Source organism: Balaenoptera acutorostrata, chromosome 3, assembly GCF_949987535.1.
Source record: "Balaenoptera acutorostrata chromosome 3, mBalAcu1.1, whole genome shotgun sequence".
Lineage (NCBI taxonomy): Eukaryota > Metazoa > Chordata > Mammalia > Artiodactyla > Balaenopteridae > Balaenoptera > Balaenoptera acutorostrata.
Genome location: NC_080066.1, coordinates 63,760,975 through 63,778,790, shown reverse-complemented (window position 1 = coordinate 63,778,790; position 17,816 = coordinate 63,760,975). Strand labels below are relative to the sequence as shown.

The following is a 17,816-nucleotide window of genomic DNA, read 5'->3' as shown; positions in this document are numbered from 1 at the left end:
TGAAAAAAAAATGTGATTCTATATTTTATGTTTTATGCTCATTTAAATCCCGAGTGGGTCAAACAGCTACATGTAAAAAATAAAATAATGGGAGTACATGGAATTCCTTTATGATCTCAGAATGGAAGTTTTTCTTATGACTTAAAACCTAAAAGCCATAAAATAAAATATCATTTCAAATACATTTGTCAAATTTCATGGAAAAGTATCATAAGCAAAGTCAAAATACAAACAACAAATTGGGTTAAAAAAATTTTACAGCTCATATAAAATACAGCTAATCTCCCTAGCATTTAAAGAGCTCCCAGGTGTCAAAACAAAAATAGAAACAACCAACACTAAAAAAATGGACAAAGTAGATGAAATAACAGTTCACAGAAAAAGAAACGCAATGGCTCTTAAACATATTACAAAATATTCAACTTCACACAAAATAAGAGAAATGAAAAAATTTAAGTTTCGAGGTAATTCAATGGGGAAAATATATCTTTTCAACAAGAAGTGCTAGAATAATTGGATACCCATGGGGGGGAGGGAAGGGGGGGAAACACCTCAGCCTTTTATCTCATACCATACACAAAAAGTAACTCAAAATGGATCACAAGCCTAAAAGTAATAGCTGAATCTATAAATTTTTAGATTTTAGAAGAAAACATAGGGGAAAATCTTCAAGACCTTGAGCAAAGACTTCCAGGAAAGGACACAAAACCTCTAACCATTGAAAAGTTATAGGGCTTCCCTGGTGGCGCAGTGGTTAAGAATCTGCCTGCCAATGCAGGGGACACAGGTTCGAGTCCTGGTCCGGGAAGATCTCACATGCTGCAGAGCAACTAAGCCCACGCGCCATAACTACTGAGCCTGCGCTCTAGAGCCTGTGAGCCACAACTACTGAAGCTTGTGCGCCTAGAGCCCGCGCACCGCAACAAGAGAAGCCACCACTAGCCGCAACTAGAGAAAGCCCGCGCGCACCAATGAAGACCCAACGCAGCCAAAAATAAATAAAATAAATAAATTTAGGAAGAAAAACCTGGATTAAAAAAAAAGTTGTAGACTGGACTTTATCAAAATTAAAATCTACTGCTTTTCAAGATAAAGCACTATGAAGTTAGAAAGGCAAGCTACAGACTGAGAGAAAATATTCCAAATATGTGCTAAAAAACATGTATCCAGGATTTACTAAGAAGTCTTAAAGCTAATATGAATCTATACCGATAAGATAAATAAGCCATTTTTTAAAGTGAGAAAAAATATTGGAGACATATGCCCAATAAGCACCCAAAAGGAGGCTCAAAGTCATCAGTCACACCCAGTGAAAAAGACTGACAGCACCAAGTGTTGGCACGACTATCTTGGAATTGGTTTGTTAGTTTCTTGACCCAGAAATTCTACTCCTGAGTATTTACCCAAATGAAAACATATAAAGACATACAAAGACTTGTACACAGACAGATGTTCTCAGGAGCTCTGATAATCAAAACTGAAAACTACTCAAATGTCCATGAACAGATGAATATATAAATTGTACATCTATCCATACAACAGAATATCACTAACAATAAAAAAGAACAAACTACAAATACACATAATAACACAGATGATTCAAAAACACTAAAGGGAAAGAAGCTAGACACAGAAGGGTACACACGGTATAGTTTCACTTGTATGAAACTCTAGAAAAGTGAAATCTAATCAACAGTTACAGAAAGCAGATCAGTGGTGACCTGGACCTGGGGGGGCGGGGGCGGGGACAGTGAGGCTTGAATGGGAAGGGACACAAAAGAACTACGTGTGAGTTGATGGAAATGTTCTGTATCTTGATTGTGGTGGCTGGTGGTTACACGGTGTTCACATTTGTCAAAACACATCAAGCACATTTAAAATGGGTGCATTTTATCATATCATACTTAAAAAAGTAAATGCTAGAGAAAGACAGCAAAAACCCTGTGCTTTTGCTGGGACTGAAAATCCAAGTCTTAAAAAGCAATAAACAATTGAACAACTTTAAAAAATTACACTGAGATGCAATTTTTCACTTACTAGACTATCAAAAAATCCAAAAGTTTAAAAACACATTGTGTTGGCATGGCTATGAGGAAAAACAGACTCTCACTCACTGATAATGGGAGTGTAAATTAGAATAACCCCCAGAGAAGGCATTTGGGCAATATTAAATTAGAAACGCTTTGACCTAGCAATTTCCTTTCTAGGACTTTATCCCACGGATGAACTTCAACCACAGGTGAAACGGCATATGTGAAAGATTATTACTGCAAGATTGTTTGAAATAGCAAAACACACACAAAAAATCTGAGTGTCCATCAATGCAAACCAGGTTAAATAAACTATGATACACCCATTCAATGGAATCCTATGTAACTGAATAAGGAAAGTCTAGGCGTGCTAATATGGAAAGATCCTCAACTGTAAGGTTAAGTGAACAAATCAACATTGTATTTGCTATGCTGCCATTTCTGTAAAAAAAAACAAAAAACAACCAACCCCCGTCCAGAGAGTAATATATTTGGATTTTCTTGTATATGTATTTTTTTTAAACCTCAACTTCTGGAAGAATAACCAAGAAACTAATATCATGGGATACCTGTTTGAAAATATGTGGATGGAATCAGGAGTGTGAGGGACAATTTTCATAGCACGCCTTTTTAAAATTCTCTATTCAAAATTAAATACTTATTTAAAAGTAACATCAGAATAATACATTATATATCAATATAGCGTAATAATATAACTATTTATCACTATTCATCAGGTTATCTTGAGGAAAACAAATACAGGAAGTGCCTAGTGCAGTACAGGGGCATACTTGGCACAGTATCAGTTACTACTGTTACCCCCTACCCCCAAAATCCCTGCATACATCCCCCTTCAGACTTTAGGTTCCACTTCCCCAAATCGGAGGTGCCCACTGCCTCTTCCTGTGCTCTCACAGGGACTTTCCCCTCTGCCGAATGTCCTTCCCCCATTTCCTTTCTTCTCTCATCTCCATGTAGCTGTGAGTCTCAGGCATCACCTCCTCAGGAAGCCTTCTTTGAGGGACACCCTCCCCCTCCCTCCCCACACCTTGGCCCCATTAGGTGCCCCTCGTCCCCCACTGGGGACTACAAAGTCTGCTGGGTCCTCCGAAACTCAGAGGCCTTGAACCTGTGGGCTCCCTTTCCTGGAGTGCTGGCTTCACCAAGGAATGAGTTCCCCTTGACAGGAGGGTATTAACTGCGGGCAGCAGGCTTTGCTCTCCACCCACACAGACATCTAGAAAAGTTTGTTGCCCCTGTGATGCTGGTCCTCCAACAGCCACGGAGAAAATCTGAGTTTCGGTTTCCCTTAAGCTTTCAAGAGGAAGACGCCTGGGGTTTCCCCTCTTCCCCCTGGGGCGCTGTGTGCAGTAGCAATGGACGGCTCAGGCAGGAAGCTCATGGTCCAGCAGGGAGGGTGGGCACTTACACAAGACCCCTGACAGACACAGTGGGGAACAGGCACAACGACAGCGCCAGAGTAGAGGGGGAGACCCGGCCAAGCAGAGAAGATCACGCCCCACCAGGGCTCACGGGCAGTGGGAGCGTGGCCGGTGGGGATTGGAGGGAAGGCTTTTGAACAGGCAGCCCTGGCTGGGCGGCCTCCAGGAGTGGAGAGAGGGACAGAGCAGGGGCAGCAACCTGGGGCTCTGGCCCTCCAGGAAGGGGCCCTGGGGCTGAAACCGGAACCCAGTGGTGGTTTGGTCTACGCTGGGAGGACCTACAAGAGGCCAAGGCGGGCACTGGCAGGAACAAAAGGGCAAACTGGATGGAGCCTGGTGCCAAGGCAGCTGGAGAGGGCCCTGAGGGGAAGGCTTGGTGCCAGAGCACAAGCCAGAGGCTGCTCCTCAAAGAGGAGCCTCAAATTTCTGTGGTTGTTTTTTTTTTTTTTTTAACAAGTCTCTCCAGGATGTGAGATTCATCATTTCTTAGAACCCGAGATGCCTAAGGCCCCCCCCTTCTCTGGGGTCCCTGAGGTTTGGGCCCGAACAGTAGGGAAACAGTGACCAGGGGTAAAACAGGAGGGGCAGCTGAAAGCAGCTCCTACCCCTCTCTTGAATGTGATACGAGCCCCCAGCCCTGCCTTCGTTAGGTTAATGTTTGCCAGACCAGCTCTGTCACACCCACACCCCCTCTTTCCTGCCAAACCTCTACCCTGACTATAAAGAGGAACAGAGTGCCCTGCTTCTGCCTGCTTTGAGACCCATGGCAGGAAGGGGAACTGTGGGTGACTGAAGAACACTGTCAGGGCTTGTGCCACCCTTCAGGGCCTGGGCCCCAGTCCGGCAGCAGGGGCATCACCTCAGAGACCCTCCGACCCACCTCCATTACCCCTATTTCTCTCCAAATACATTGTAAACATCACATTTATTTGAGGTTTTCACACCTCCGGAAAGCACAGGAACAGCAGGGCTCTCCTTCATGCTGCCCTGGGCTCCAGTCCGTCAGGCATGCAAGACCGAGCTGGGAGATGAGTCAAGACATCTTCACGAGCAGGGCCGGGGAGGAGCCAGCCCCTTTCCTGTCCCCATCCCCACCAGCCTGGGCCTGGACTGCAGTCAGCGGGGCGGACCCAGCCCATCCCCAGATCCCTCCCACTGCAGGGACCTCTTCTCGGTGGCCGCCTTCCCTCTCCCTCCTCCAGCCTCTCTGACCCCGCTTCTGGAGCTTGGAGCCTGAGCTGCATGCACTGCCCCCTCACACTGGGACCAAACCCGCGGCTGTCAGGCTGTTTTCTGTCAGCCCTGGCTCTCCAGTCAGGCAGCCAGCAGAGCACAGCAGGCCTGGCTCTCCTGTCATCGCGCTGTGTACCCAGCTCAGACCGGGTACTCGGCAGGGGACCAGGATCAGCAAAGGCTTGTCCAGAGAACCACTGTGGGTGAGAAGGGCAGGGCTGCCTGACTCGGCCTTTCCCAGTCTCCAGGGTCTCCCAGCCTCCACTCATTGGCTCTTGCTGGGCCTGAAACTTCTCAGGGCCTCAACAATCCAAGGTGCAGTGTCAATGACTCCTCCTCCAAGATGCCCCCCTGGCTTGGTGCCAGGCTCGGGGCTGGGCTATGGACAGTCAGACAAACCTGCTACTTCAAGGCTCTGAGGACAGCCTCCAGCTTCATGGCCACAGCCAGGTCGCCCTTCACCTTCAGCCGTCCGCTCATGTAGGCCCCCAGGGGCCGCAGCTCCCTGCACAACAGGGCCTGCAGGTCCTCCTCAGCCATCTCCACCACCACATCAGGGATGGCATCAGGCACCCCATGTCCCACCCTCCCTTGCCCTGTGGGGAGAAAGAAAACTGAGCATTAGTAGGGGGATGACTATGCTGCAGGGGGTAGAAGAGGTTAGCATGTCCCACTGGAAGGGGTGGAAATAGTGGTTAAGCGTTCAAGTTCTAATACCCTGGGTTCAAGTCCCATTGGCTGTGTGACCACTCAGAGCCTCAGTTTCCAAATTGGTGAAATGGGGACGACGATAATCCCTAAATCATACGCTGATGATAAGTAGGTGAGATAATGCACAAAACAAGCTCAGCACTGAGCCTGCCATGAACAGGTCTGCAACGTGTGTGGGGCTCTTGGTACAGGAAGCTCGGCCATCTGAGTTGTCCTGCTGACGAGGACAGGGTAGTGAGACCGAGGCCTGGATAGTCAATGTCCGCAAATGGCATCTGAGTCCCTGACTGCTATGGGTTTGCCCTAAACTGCTGGCAGGAGCAGGGCCCAGTCTGAAAAAGGATCATGGGTGGTAGGGGCTATGAGCAACCCGGGTGGGAAGGAAGAGAGCAGGGAGGGCAGCTGCACCTGTAGTGAGGTCCAAGAAGTAGATGCTCTGAGTGCCACTGGACAGGACGACATTGAACTGGTAGCAGGCCCCAACCTGGCTGACCAGGGCCTCAGACAGGAAGGGCTTCAGAGCCATCAGCAGCCCCTCGGCCACAGGCTGCTTGGGGCTGGACCTGGCACCACCATGAGGGGCAGACGGCTCAACCTCGTTCACCATATCCAAGGTATCTGCTGGGGGGTGCCAAGGGGATTGGGGAGGGAGGCAGAGAGAAGGAGGTCAATGTGCTGCCAAGGTCAACGTGTGGCCTCCGTACCTTCGCGGCAGTTCCCTCTTACACTCTCTTCAGGCCCACGTTCAGTTTCCTCCTCATTTTCCTAAGAAGCTGCCCTTGAGTTTTTAGCCATAACCCCAAATCCCATTTCTAAGCTACTCCAGCCTTGAATCCAAAACTCTTTTCTGGATGCTGTTGCTTCCTCCCATGGAGGCTCCCAAAGGCCTCCACACACTCAGACACCTGGACTCTTCTCACTGCCTTAGCTCTGGTCAGCTCTAGAATCGGGGTGGCCTGAACAGCTGGGCGGGGTGTGCACTGCACAAGCTGCTTGGTTAAGGGAACAAGCAGCAAAGTTCAGCCTGTGCTGGACGCCAAGCTGAGCGCCCTGGGGAGCACCCTCGCTCTTTCCCCGAGGCTCCTTACCCGGCTCGGGGAGTGGGGCACCTCCTGCCACTGAAGACATGCCTCCTCCCAGGAAGTGGAGGGCCAGCTGCTGCAGGGTGCTGTCCAGGCTGGGCCCAGCTGGACTGTCCTGGGGCAGCTGGAGCACGGCCTCCACTGCCAGCTCCACGCGGTCCACCTCCAGCCCCCAGGCCCTGGTCACGTCGTTGATCTCCAGCTGGAGGATGGTGTGGGGAGAAATGGCACTCATTCAACAAACCTTTCCAGAGCACGTTCTTTAGGCAGGCTGGTATGGCCATGGTGGCACATGAGGCACCAGGCCTGCCCTTGAGAAGTTCCCAGCCTGGGACGGAGGCAGAGGGCAATTACAACCCAGCTGTGGGCAGCTGGTAGTGAGCAATCAGGAGAGGGTGTGGGGCAGGGAGGAGGGGGTGATGCCAGGAGGAGGAGGAATCATCCAGGTGAAGGGGCATCAAAGGAGGACCTTTCCAGGCAATGGGAACAGCAGGTGCAAAAACGCAGAAAGGAGCACCTCAAATGTTCGGGGAACTGTGAGGAACCACAGTTCCATTTAGCTGGACCCTGAATTGTGGCCTGGGACACCAGAGACAGCCGAGGGCTCAGAGGAGGCTACTCCCTCTCACTTGGATTTATTCTGAGGCACAAGGAGTCCCGGAGATGAGTATAGCAGGCAAGTGTCAGAGCAGTCTTGCGTGTTGCAAAGATTCTCTTGGCTGCTATGTGGACACTGGATTGGAGGGGCTGAGGGTAGAGGCATGGAGACCAGGTAGGACGTTGTTTCAAACTGCAGGCAAAAGTGATGCAGATGCGGTGTCAGGCAGAGAGGCAGCTGTGAGCCGAGACACATCAGGGGAGGGGCACAACTCTGTAAACTCTATTAAGCTACAGAAGGACACTAGAGAAATAGAACCGCTGGGCTTGTCGGCTGCCCGGATGTGTGAAAACAAGGAGGGCGGTGAGGAGTTGGAGGGGTCACGTTTCTAGTATGGCTTCCTGCACGGATCATGAATGCGGGCGTTTATCCAGAGAGCATACACAGAGGAAGACACAGATTTGGGGGTGGGTAGGGAAGGAATGGTGACTTTTTAAACACGTTAAGCTTGAGGTGTCTACAGGACGGCCAACCGCAATTGGATAAGTGGGGCCAGGAAGCAGGGCACAGTGGGACTGGATCAGAGTGTTGAGAATAATTAGTGTCTAGAGTTAGCAAAAAGCCTCAGGTGGGTAAGCTCTCCTGGGAGGTCACAGGTGAGAAGAGACCACTGAGGGAAACCTGGAAACAGAAGGGCAGGAGAACAGGGAGTAACCAGGAGTGTGGAATAACGGAAGCCCGAGGAAGCAGAGGATCCAAGAATAAGAGAAGGATGGGTCCATGGAGTCAAAGGCTGCCTCCAGGTGAAGTAAGGGGAGGACTGAGAAGTGCCCCTGTGCTAGCAAGAGGGAGGTCACCATGAGGTCGGCAGTGACGTCAGTCTTAGGAGCGTGGGGGGAGCCTAGATTAAGGACAGGAGGGGAGGAAGGAAAGGGGAGAGAGGGGTTAAGAGCTAGAGGGGGTCTGGGACAAAGGGAGAACATGTGTCCTTGCAAAAAGGCAAGAAGAGGCTGAACTGAGGAAGGGAGCCGAGTCCTGGGACCAGAGCACTGCCCGGTGCAGAGGAAGCAGATGCTTCCAGTGAGGCAGGAAAACAGCACAGATGTAGATGAGTTTGAAGGGGTGATGCTGGAGGAAGCTGAAAGAGTTCTCACTCTAGAGTGTTTTCTCCTGAGGATTAAGAGGCAAGGCCTGTGGCAGAGGGACGGGTGGGGTGGCAATGGGGGAGGCTGGGCTGGGGCAGTGAAGGGTGAAGCGGCTGGCCTGGAGCACGCGGGTAAGCAGCTAAGGAGGGCCCAGCAAGTGAGAGGTGGGGAGCGTGCAATCCCTCTAGAGGAAAAGTACGCAGAAGTGGAGGCGCGGTGAGAATGAGAAACGTATGCCTGAAACAGGCCTTAGGGAGGTGTGCTGGATTTCCTGAGATTTCATTTTAACCAGGCACTGACCCCACTTTACCAGGAGCCAACTCAATCTGGGCAATGGCCCTACATGACTCTAATGCCCTGGTATGGGACTCACTCCCTCAGATGGCCTCTTTTGGCTTTGCTGCACCAAAGCCATGTACAACAAGGCCGAGAGCAATTTTCTCTTCCTAAAGGTAGATCAAAACTGAATGTGGTTTCCTGAATAAAAATTATCAAATTGTGATCTGAGTTGTATAAGACTGAGCACTGGGTTGGGGGGGTGGGGGGCAGATGATCTGGCTCTGGTCCAGCTCTGCCCTGACCACAGCTCTTAGGGGCAAGTCAAATAATTTCTGAGCCTTAGTTTCCTTCCTCCAAAATAAAACAATAATACCAGCCTTTGCAGCAAAATGTAAAGCAGAGATACACTGAGGCAGGCAAAATGCTATGCATATGAGAGCTTCTCTTGGGAATTTCACCCAGATGATTTACTTCCTGAAGGGATTGCGACCTTCAGGCGGGACTGGCATTACCCCACTCCCCTTCCTGTCCTTTAACCCTGGGGAAAGCAGATCTTAGGGGAACGAGGGGAAACTTCACCCACGGTCCCCTGCCAGGACACGGGAGAAAGCACAAGGTGAACGTGAGGAGCAGGGGACACGCCTTCACGTGTGTATTTCAACCCCATCTTGTCACAGGAGGGATTTGAGGTGAATGCTACTGTAATTGCTCACACTCAGAGAAGAGGCAGGAAAAAGGTCCAAATGTCCTCAGGTCCCTTTGTTCTCTTCAGAACAAAGAACACAAACCCACAAAAATGCACATGCTGCCTTGAGGAGCATGGAATTCCCCTGAAGGTGACTGGGCCAGGAAGGCCCCTGCTCCTTTCACCCACCTGCCTGCCCCGAGGCTGCTGAGTGCCCCTGAGGCCCAGTGTTGTCATGGCAATGCCTGCAGAGCAGTGAAGAGTAAAACCTCAGGCAGTTGGGGCAGGACCCAAGAATTTGTGTCAGGCCACTCCCCCGTCCCAGCCCCTTCACCTCTCAGGGGTAGATGTGCCCAAGATCCCTATGGTCTGTGCCACCTTCTGTTCCTCAACTCACAGTCCCACCCAGACCACTGACTCTTCAAAAGTTGTTACACTCTTGGGACATAAGGTAAACTGAGGCCCAGAGTGATCTGGTGCTCTGCTAAAGTGCCCTGGCAGGCAGAGCTGGGCCGAGGTGCCAGCCATCGAACTCTGCCCTGTGTGGAGCTGCCTACCAGGAGCTGGTCGCTGATCTTGAGCTTCTCCATCTGGATCTCCCGCAGAGGCCTCTTGAGCAGAGCCTTGGTCATGGCATTCTGGGCCGTCATGCGTGTGGCTGTGTTCAGGTCCTTCACTGTCATCACCGACAGTACCGGGTCCCAGATGCGGAACTGGACGTCAGCCCCCACAGACAGCACAGCCCCATCCTTAGAGGCCAACTGTTGGGGGAGGCCATGAAAGAGGGGCTGGGGGTGCAAAGAGGCCAGGCCCACTGAGACCACCCAACTTGACCCACTCGCCTGGTCACTAGCTCCTCAAGAGCAAAATGGTATCCCCAAGTGCATGGGCTTACGTATATGGATCACGGATATCCTCCCAGCCCCCTCCCCCTTTTTCTGGTATCTTCCTCATTCCTCACCCCTAATGGCTACTCACAGGCCAATACACCCAGCATAAGCCCCCACTCCCTCCGTCCAGGGGAGCCAAGAAGCCCCTCACCTTGCAAGGAGGGACACTGAAGGCTCGTGTCCTCAGATCCACCCTCTGAAAAGAGTCAATGAAGGGCAGGAGGAGAACCATACCGGGTCCTTGAGGGGTGCGGATCCGGCCCAGTCGAAACACGATCATGCGCTCATAGGTGGGCACGATCTGTCCACAGCAGCAAGGGAAAGGGTTGAAAGCACTGAGCTGCTGCTGGCAATGATGTCTCCCCAGGTCCCTCCCTCACCTCTCCCTCTGGCCTTGTTCAGTGTCAGGTATCCTGAGCTCTGTCTTTAGATGAAAAAACCAAAGCTCTGAGAGGTTAACTGACGTGCTCAAAAATCACAAAGCCCCCAAGTGAAACACGCAAGATCTGAACGCAGTTCTGAATGACTCCCAAAGCCATGCTCTCAACTGCCATACTGTATTGACTTGATCCTCAGTGAAACCTTCCACCTGTGTGATCTGAAGCTAGACATGACTCAAACCAGGAAACTGTCTGCCCTTGTCTTAGTTAAGGGAAAAGCTGGGCTGCTCTAATAGCAGCCCCGAGCAAAGGGCTTTGCCAACTTCAGGTTCCTGGAGTCCTCAAACAAGGAAATATGTCCAAATTGAGAAATGAAGGCTCAGAGAGGCAGTGACTTGCCCAAGGTCACATGATATTTGTTTCAGTGGCAGTTTGGGGACTAGGATTTAGGACCTTCTAAGGACTCCCTTCGAGACCACACCAAACCCCAAGCTTTCTAGAGACACTGGCTGTTGCCTGGGGCCGCACGAGGGTAGGCTTCCACCTTCACTGCAGCTCTCAGGTGCAATCCTCAACTCTAGCTCATCCTTTCCCATCTGCACCATCCCTTGTTGAAAACGAGGCCTGACTTCCTATTACTCATCACCTGCTGGGCCAGGTTGAGTGTTTTTCATTTCTATTTAACCTAACCCAAAGGGAGGAAGATATCTGCGTGCACCTTAAAGCCAGTGTTCAGACCCCCAAACTTGGGAGTTTGGGAAAACTTGTTTCTGCCACTTATTGGCTCCCAGTATGACTTTGGACAAGTCTGAGCTTCAGTTTCCTCATCTGAAAGGTGAGAATGAACAGTTCTTGTCCAGCCCATTTCACAGAGCTGTGATAATATTTAGGGGAAGGGGGCAGAGGATGGGGAATTCACCCACCAATGCCAAAGCTCTCAACATGGCCCAACCATTCTGGGGGCTGACCCAGCCAGCCTTACCTTCAGGGCAAACCAACCAGAAATGGGGAAGGTGATCAGCAGCAGCAAGAACCCCAGGAAACTGATGAGGCCATGGCAGAGGCAGGAAGGCCAGCTCTGAGGTGCATCTGGGGACAAGAGAGCAGAGGTAGTCAAGGAATGCCAGCTGGGTCTGGCAGGACAGCTGCTGGCTGAGTGAACTCAGTCAAGTGTACCTTTTGCCCACCTCCCCTTCCTTTTCAGGGCTAAGATGTTCTTTCCTAGCTCACAATTCTTCACTCCACTTTAGTGCCGTGCCCTAATGACCATCAAATACTCGCCTTGCCTAATACTACTCCTATATCTTTGGGCAGGTGCTAGTTAAGGACTGTTCCTTCCTCCCATACACCAAAACAAATCTGTCCCAAGTCCCACCCTCACAAGGCCTATTCTCTGCTAGACGGTAGTCATTGGAGTTGAGAAGCCAATCACACGATGCTCTCCTCACTGGGCTGAGCAGGAGTCAATCCTTTTGTCTGATTTATATTGCCTCCCATAGCTGGCAAAGCCAGGAGTACCTGGGCATCTGTAAACACACGCTGGGTTGAACTGAATGCTGCTGGCATAACACCTCCTCTACTATCAGCCCCAGAAGTGTGCTTTCAAGGAGTCCTTTTGGAGACAGCCTAAGGCTATCTGGTGAGGGGAGAAAGCACAACTCCAGGTGGCATCACTGGACCTTAGCCTAAAGGGATAAAGCATCAATTGCTCTTCAACAGATGCCAGAGATGAGGGCAAAGCTGTTCTTTCCTAGCTCACAATTCTTTACCCCCCTTTAATGCCCTCTGGGCCATGCCTCGCTTGAAGCAGCTTCAGGTGAGAGGTGGGGGGCGGAGAACTAGGAAAATGAGATTCATCTGAACCACAGGTCCCTGCCCCTGTGAACCAGAAGCCCAGAATGGGAGTGAAAGCTGAGAAAGCCCCAGAATCTGGGAGAGGTTATTTTCTGCTCTCTTTCCTCTCCCAACCCTGAACAGGAAGCAGACAGGAGCCTCTGCTCCACACTTCCAGGAACCCTATACTTCTGGGCTCTCTGAGCCCCAGAAAGCTAAATCTCCTTTCTTGCCTCGTTCTGACCCATGTGGCCCCTGCAGGAAAGGAACCCTTGGATAGAGGCAGCTTTCATTAGAGGAGGGTCACAGAGGAGCCACATCCTCTGAGGTTTTGGTTGTTAGGCTGTGGCATGTGGGATCTGGCCTACGGGCCAAGGGAATTACTCAAGGATTTGGAGCAAGACAGGGCCTGGAAGACATGACAGGCACCTGAGGGCCTGCCTTTGGGGCCTGTGCATCTCCACCAGGAAACAGGGAGATGCTCAAGCTCAGGGAGTCTAGAGGTGCCCCCTGAGGTGAAGATTCTGCCATTTCTCTGCAGCCAAGTGCCCTTGGCGTGCTGGTGACCTCCTATGCCTAGACCTTAGTTTCTTTCTAGGCAAAATGGAAACCGAAAACCTCTGGGCTGATAAAAGCCGAGGAGAAACGAGGTGGGGAGCGGCTTCTTGGAAGATGAGAGAGCTCTGGTACTGCAGCCCCGTAGCCCTCGGAGGGCTGCATCAGCAGTAGCATCCCAGCGCCTGGTCCAAGCCCTTCTCCACATTGTGGAGACCCCGTCTCGGTCCCTCCTCTTAGGATGTGAGCGCGCAAGACCGGCTGACTCCCGAGAGGCAGAGAGTTCGGGCCCAGGGGTGCCAGCCGATCTCTCCCGGGTCCGCTGTGCTGGGCGGCCACTCACCGGCCCCCGGCCCCACGCCGCCCGGCTCCGGGGACAAGCAACCCTTCTGCGAGCCCAGGAAGCCGAAGCTCGACTGCTGGAAACGGTCAAAGTCCCCCAAGGGCAGCGCCCGGTACCCAGACCTGCCGAGCATGGCTCCTAACGGGGGTTACGCCCCGCGCCCCAGCACGGTGCGGAGCCTGACCCGCCGGCCGCTACACTGCCCCGCCCCTGCTGGTCGCCGTTCCCGGTTTCGCTTGCGCGGCCATGGGCGGTGGCCCTGGCGCAGGAGGAGGAAGCAGGTCGGGCTCGGCTCTCACCGTCGCACAGCACCCCCTGCGCTAGGAGGACCGAACTGCGGCCGTGGGGCAGGGACGGCGGGTAGTCTGTGTTCCTAGAAGCCCGCAGGAGTCCGTCCTCCTACACCCTGCTCCCACTAGGCCTTAGAAAAGGAGCAGGAAGAGAAGTTGAGCTTTGTAAGGGGGTTTTCAGGAGCTGAATCTTCTCTAGAAGCATGGAAATGCTACCAGCCTTCTCAGCACAAACTCAAAAACTAGGGACGGATTTTGGGAAGGTTGCCCTTATATGGAATTAGGGTTTCTCCAAGGCATGATAAACAAATTATTCCTCTTTGTGTCCCCCCAGCCCAGCAAGCAGGGCCTGGCACAGAGTGGATCCCAGTGCTTATCTGTTGAATGAAGGAGTAGCCAGGTCATTGTGGGTCAAGGTGGGGCAGGAGGGCCTGAACTTGGGCACAAAAAGAAAGAAATTTCGTGTGCACACCTCAGGGAGCAAGGCAGAGTAAGGAAGGAGGGGATTGCACAGCGCTAACCCAGGGCAGCCCTCCAGAGCATCACAGAGGTGAGATCCTCAGTCTTCCAGATGCAGAAGCAGCATGCCCCTTGATCCAGGTACCCAGAGGTAACTTGTCTGTCCATGGCTTGAGAAAACCCAAATGCAAATGGTGAATTTACTCTGAGAAGCATTCATTTCCAACAAGGTGTTGGGCAGGCTGTCTTCCAAAGCGGGCAAAGAAATTAATAAAGCTTTCCTTGTCTCACACATGCCAGCCCTCAGGCCCCTCAGTCCACTTCCAGGTCCCTTCTGCAGATGAGCCGCTTACCATCTTTGGCTTTTACTAGTTTGATGGCCTGATTCTAAACCCCTGGGGTCACTGATCAAGCTGCAGGGTAGGGTAGGCTCCTGAGGCTTTGCACTGTCCCTGGGAAGTTAGTTCTCCCCGCATCCCCCCACCCCCACCCCCACCCCAGACTATAAGCTTTACAAGAGATAGGCCCTGTCACCATCCCTCTAGTCTGTCCCAGACTGGAACTGAGCACAAAATGGGTACACGGGAGTCAGCACAATGACTGGGATGCTTTGAAGTTTGAAGACAGGGGTATTGGCCCAGTGATGCCACCTGGAGTTGTGCTTTCTCCCCTCACCAGCTTGGAGCTGGGCTTCTCCTTTGGCCAAGAGCTAACTTGCTCTCTCCTCATTTTTTTTTTTTTAATAAATAAATTTATTTATTTTTGGCTGCGTTGTCTTCGTTGCTGTGCACGGGCTTTCTCTAGTTGCGGCGAGCGGGGGCTACTCTTCGTTGTGGTGTGGGGGCTTCTCATTGCGGTGGCTCCTCTTGTTCCAGAGCACAGGCTCTAAGCACGTGGGCTTCAGTAGTTGTGGCATGCGGGCTCAGTAGTTGTGGCACATGGGCTTAGCTGCTCCGTGGCATGTGGGATCTTCCCAGACCAGGGCTCGAACCCGTGTCCCCTGCATTGGCAGGAGGATTCTTAACCACTGCGTCTCTCCTCACTCTTCTCATACCTGCCCACCGGCTCTTCCCATTCCCTCCCCACTCCCTACTGCCTCGGATTCACCAGCCCTTCCAACTGTCACACAAGGCATCATCTTGTTCCCCTCATCTCCACTCAGTGTCCTCCTAGCGTCTGTGACTCAGGTCTCTCCCCACATCCCACGGCCACTATCCTAGACCAGGCCACCTGCCCCTAGGTTGTCAGAATGACTGTCCCAATATACACAACAGATCATGTTGTTCCTCGTTTCCAAACCTTTCACCGACTCTCTGTTGCCCGCAGTACTTGTCCATCTGCTTAGCTATCACCTTGCCCCAGGCCACTCCTGGGCCGACATTACTCATGGGTCCCCTCTTAAATCTGAAAATAACCAAAACTGAAACTGAAAACTAGTTGTTTTCTCTCAAAACTAGTTTCTAAACAAGCTCTCCTGTTTCAAACCTCCATGCCTTTGCATGTGCTGTCCTCTCTGCTTAAAGTGTCCCTCCAATTTCTGAATCCCTGGCGAATTCCCACCATTCCTTCATGTCCCAGCTGAGGGATCTCCTTTCCAGCCAGTCTCAATACTGTGTGAAAATCTCCTTTTGGGGGCCTGCTCCTCCATTAGACCTGGGGTTCTTCCAAAGTAGGAGCCACGTGTGGCTCACCTCTGCGGCTCCGGCTCCCAGCTGAGGGCTGGCACAGAGCTGTGCCAGTGTGAGATGAATGAATGTTTCAAAACCGAGGGCGGGGGCTGCCTCCTTCCTGGTCAGCTCTGACACTGTCCAGCTGTGCGTCTACTCCTCTCCTCCCTCTTCCTCCTCCCTGCTCGGGGCGAGTCTTCAGAAACCACAGTCGATTTCTCCGCCCCTAAAACCGCCCACAGCTAGTGTCTCACTTCCTCTCGGGAGGCGGACCCTCGGCGGGCCCCTCCCCTTTCGGACGCTTCGGGAGCTCAGACGTCTGGCGCACGCCTCTCCCGCCCTTCAACATCAAAACCGAGAATCGAAACTGCGCTGGATTCCATGCAGCAGGAGGCTGCACCCGCCCGATCTCCGGGGCCCCAGCAGGACCCCGCACTGCCCCACGCCCCCACCATGCCTCCCCCGGAGTCCCTCTCCGAAGGCCACGAGCCCAGCCACAGCCCCACAGAGGTACTAGTACTGCGTTTGGGGAGATGGGGTTCAGGCTTTGTTGATTTTGCTTGGGGGAGATGTGGAGAGGGACAGGGGAACTTGGCCAGGTACCTTAAAGAGTGATACAAAGAAGGAAGACCAGGCATGAGGTCCTGACCTTCTCGGTTTGGGGTAGCTGTCACGGAAAGTAGAAAATGGGACGAGGATAAGTTGGGGGGGGGCTCTCTGGGCTGCGATTCTCCACGAGCGGGGGGGGGGGGGTAAGATGCTGAGGGTCAGTGGCACCCCGGACCGGACTCTTCCGCCCCCACGCTGGGACCTTCCTCTTATCCCCTGCCTCAGACGAAGGACCACCTATTAGGGAGAGTAGTAGCCTTATTGCACCGGCCTGGGAACCCCCAACATGTCCCAGGTGTGGAAAAACATGAACCCTAGTTCCCAGATCAGAAAGTGGGAGAGAGGTGTCTTGGCTAAGGCCTCAGAGTTCCTGTGGTCTCTCCTTTAGGAAGCTTCTTGGATCCTTTTCTTGGAGCACCCTGCTCCCCTAACCCCCATCCCCAAGGGGTTTATTAGGGGTTTATTAGTCTTCTGCACAAACTCCCTAGCCAACCCCGACCCCCAAAGGAACTACTTAGATCACTTGCTCTATGTTCTTCCAGGCCCTTTTTACTGTCCTTCATGAAAGTACAAATAACACCATATTGCAGTAACTTTCATTATTTGCATTTACACCTAGGAATAATATTAACAATACTAGTTAACATTTATGAATATTTCTCATGGGCCAGGTACTGTATTAAGTACTTTTTTTGTGGTAAAATGTTATCAAATATATATATTATGTATGTTTTCTCCATTTCTAAGTGTACAATTCAGTGGCATTAAATACATTCACAATGTGTAGCCATCACCACCGTCTATTTACAGAATTTTTTTATCCAAACAAAGTCTGTACCCTTTAAGCAATAGCTCCTCATTCCCCTCTTCCCCCAGTGGCTAGTAACCTGTAATCTACTTTCTCTGTGGATTTGCCTAGTCTAGATATTTCCTATAAGTGGATTCCTACAATATTTGTCCCTTTGTCTCTGGATGATCTTACTTAGCATAATGTCTTCAAGGTTCATTCATGTTGTAGCATGTGTCAGAATCTCCTTTTTAAGGCTGAATAATATTCCATTGTGTGTGTATACCACATTTTGTTTATCCATTCGTCTGTTGATGGACACTTGGGTCGTTTCCACCTTTTGGCTATTGTGAATAATGCTGTGTACAGAATAATGAGTGTACAAGTATCTGGGTACTTGTTTTCAGTTCTTTGGGGTATATATCTAGGTGTGGAATTGCTGGATCATACTGTAGTTCTATGTTTAACTTTCTGAGGAAATATCAAAGTGTATTAAGCACTTTATGTGAGGTTATATGATGTACACTTAATGAATCTCCTTTTTAAACTTAAGTTCCTTGAAGGCAGGGATTTGTCCTATACATCCTTGTATCTCAGGGCCTAGTACTGTTCTTAGGAGAAGTAGATGCTCAGTAAATTGTGGAGTGAGAGTGGGAAGGCCTGAGTAAGTGGAGGACTGGGATACTGATAAGCCTGGATTTTGCATCATCCAATGACAGCCTGGTATGGAATAGGAAGTCCCACTCTGAGCCTGCAGCCATAGGGGCGGGTGTCCATTGGGTGGGGACTCCTGGGACT

The 17,816-nt window shown here is 51.4% G+C and overlaps 2 protein-coding genes across 18 annotated transcripts in view; one reads left to right on the top strand and one right to left on the bottom strand.

Annotated features, from left to right (window-relative positions):
* STOML1 (stomatin like 1) lies at positions 1–13,451 on the bottom strand. 5 transcript variants are annotated; one of them, XM_057544519.1, is made up of 7 exons: positions 13,207–13,451; positions 11,458–11,564; positions 10,247–10,396; positions 9,763–9,993; positions 6,505–6,700; positions 5,825–6,037; positions 1–5,301 (listed from the first exon to the last, which is right to left on the bottom strand). In XM_057544519.1, the coding sequence occupies exons 1-7, from the start codon at positions 13,337–13,339 to the stop codon at positions 5,108–5,110; spliced, it is 1,224 nt and encodes a 407-aa protein (XP_057400502.1). In that variant the 5' UTR covers positions 13,340–13,451; the 3' UTR covers positions 1–5,107. The 5 variants fall into 5 exon arrangements, with proteins under 5 accessions (XP_057400502.1, XP_057400503.1, XP_007197804.1 ...); XM_057544520.1 differs by having other exon boundaries at positions 5,825–6,034; XM_007197742.2 differs by having other exon boundaries at positions 5,825–6,034; positions 9,763–9,966; positions 13,207–13,450.
* Positions 13,452–15,925: 2,474 nt separating this feature from the next.
* PML (PML nuclear body scaffold) overlaps positions 15,926–17,816 on the top strand; it is a 43,791-nt gene continuing 41,900 nt past the window's right edge. For all 13 annotated transcript variants that reach the window (XR_009007638.1, XR_009007639.1, XM_007197730.3 and 10 more), the window contains exon 1: positions 15,926–16,132. Coding sequence is in view for 11 of the 13 variants with exons in the window: in XM_007197730.3 (XP_007197792.1) it covers positions 16,004–16,132 (129 nt within the window). In the remaining 2 variants the exon portion in view is untranslated. The remainder of the gene's footprint in view (positions 16,133–17,816) is intronic.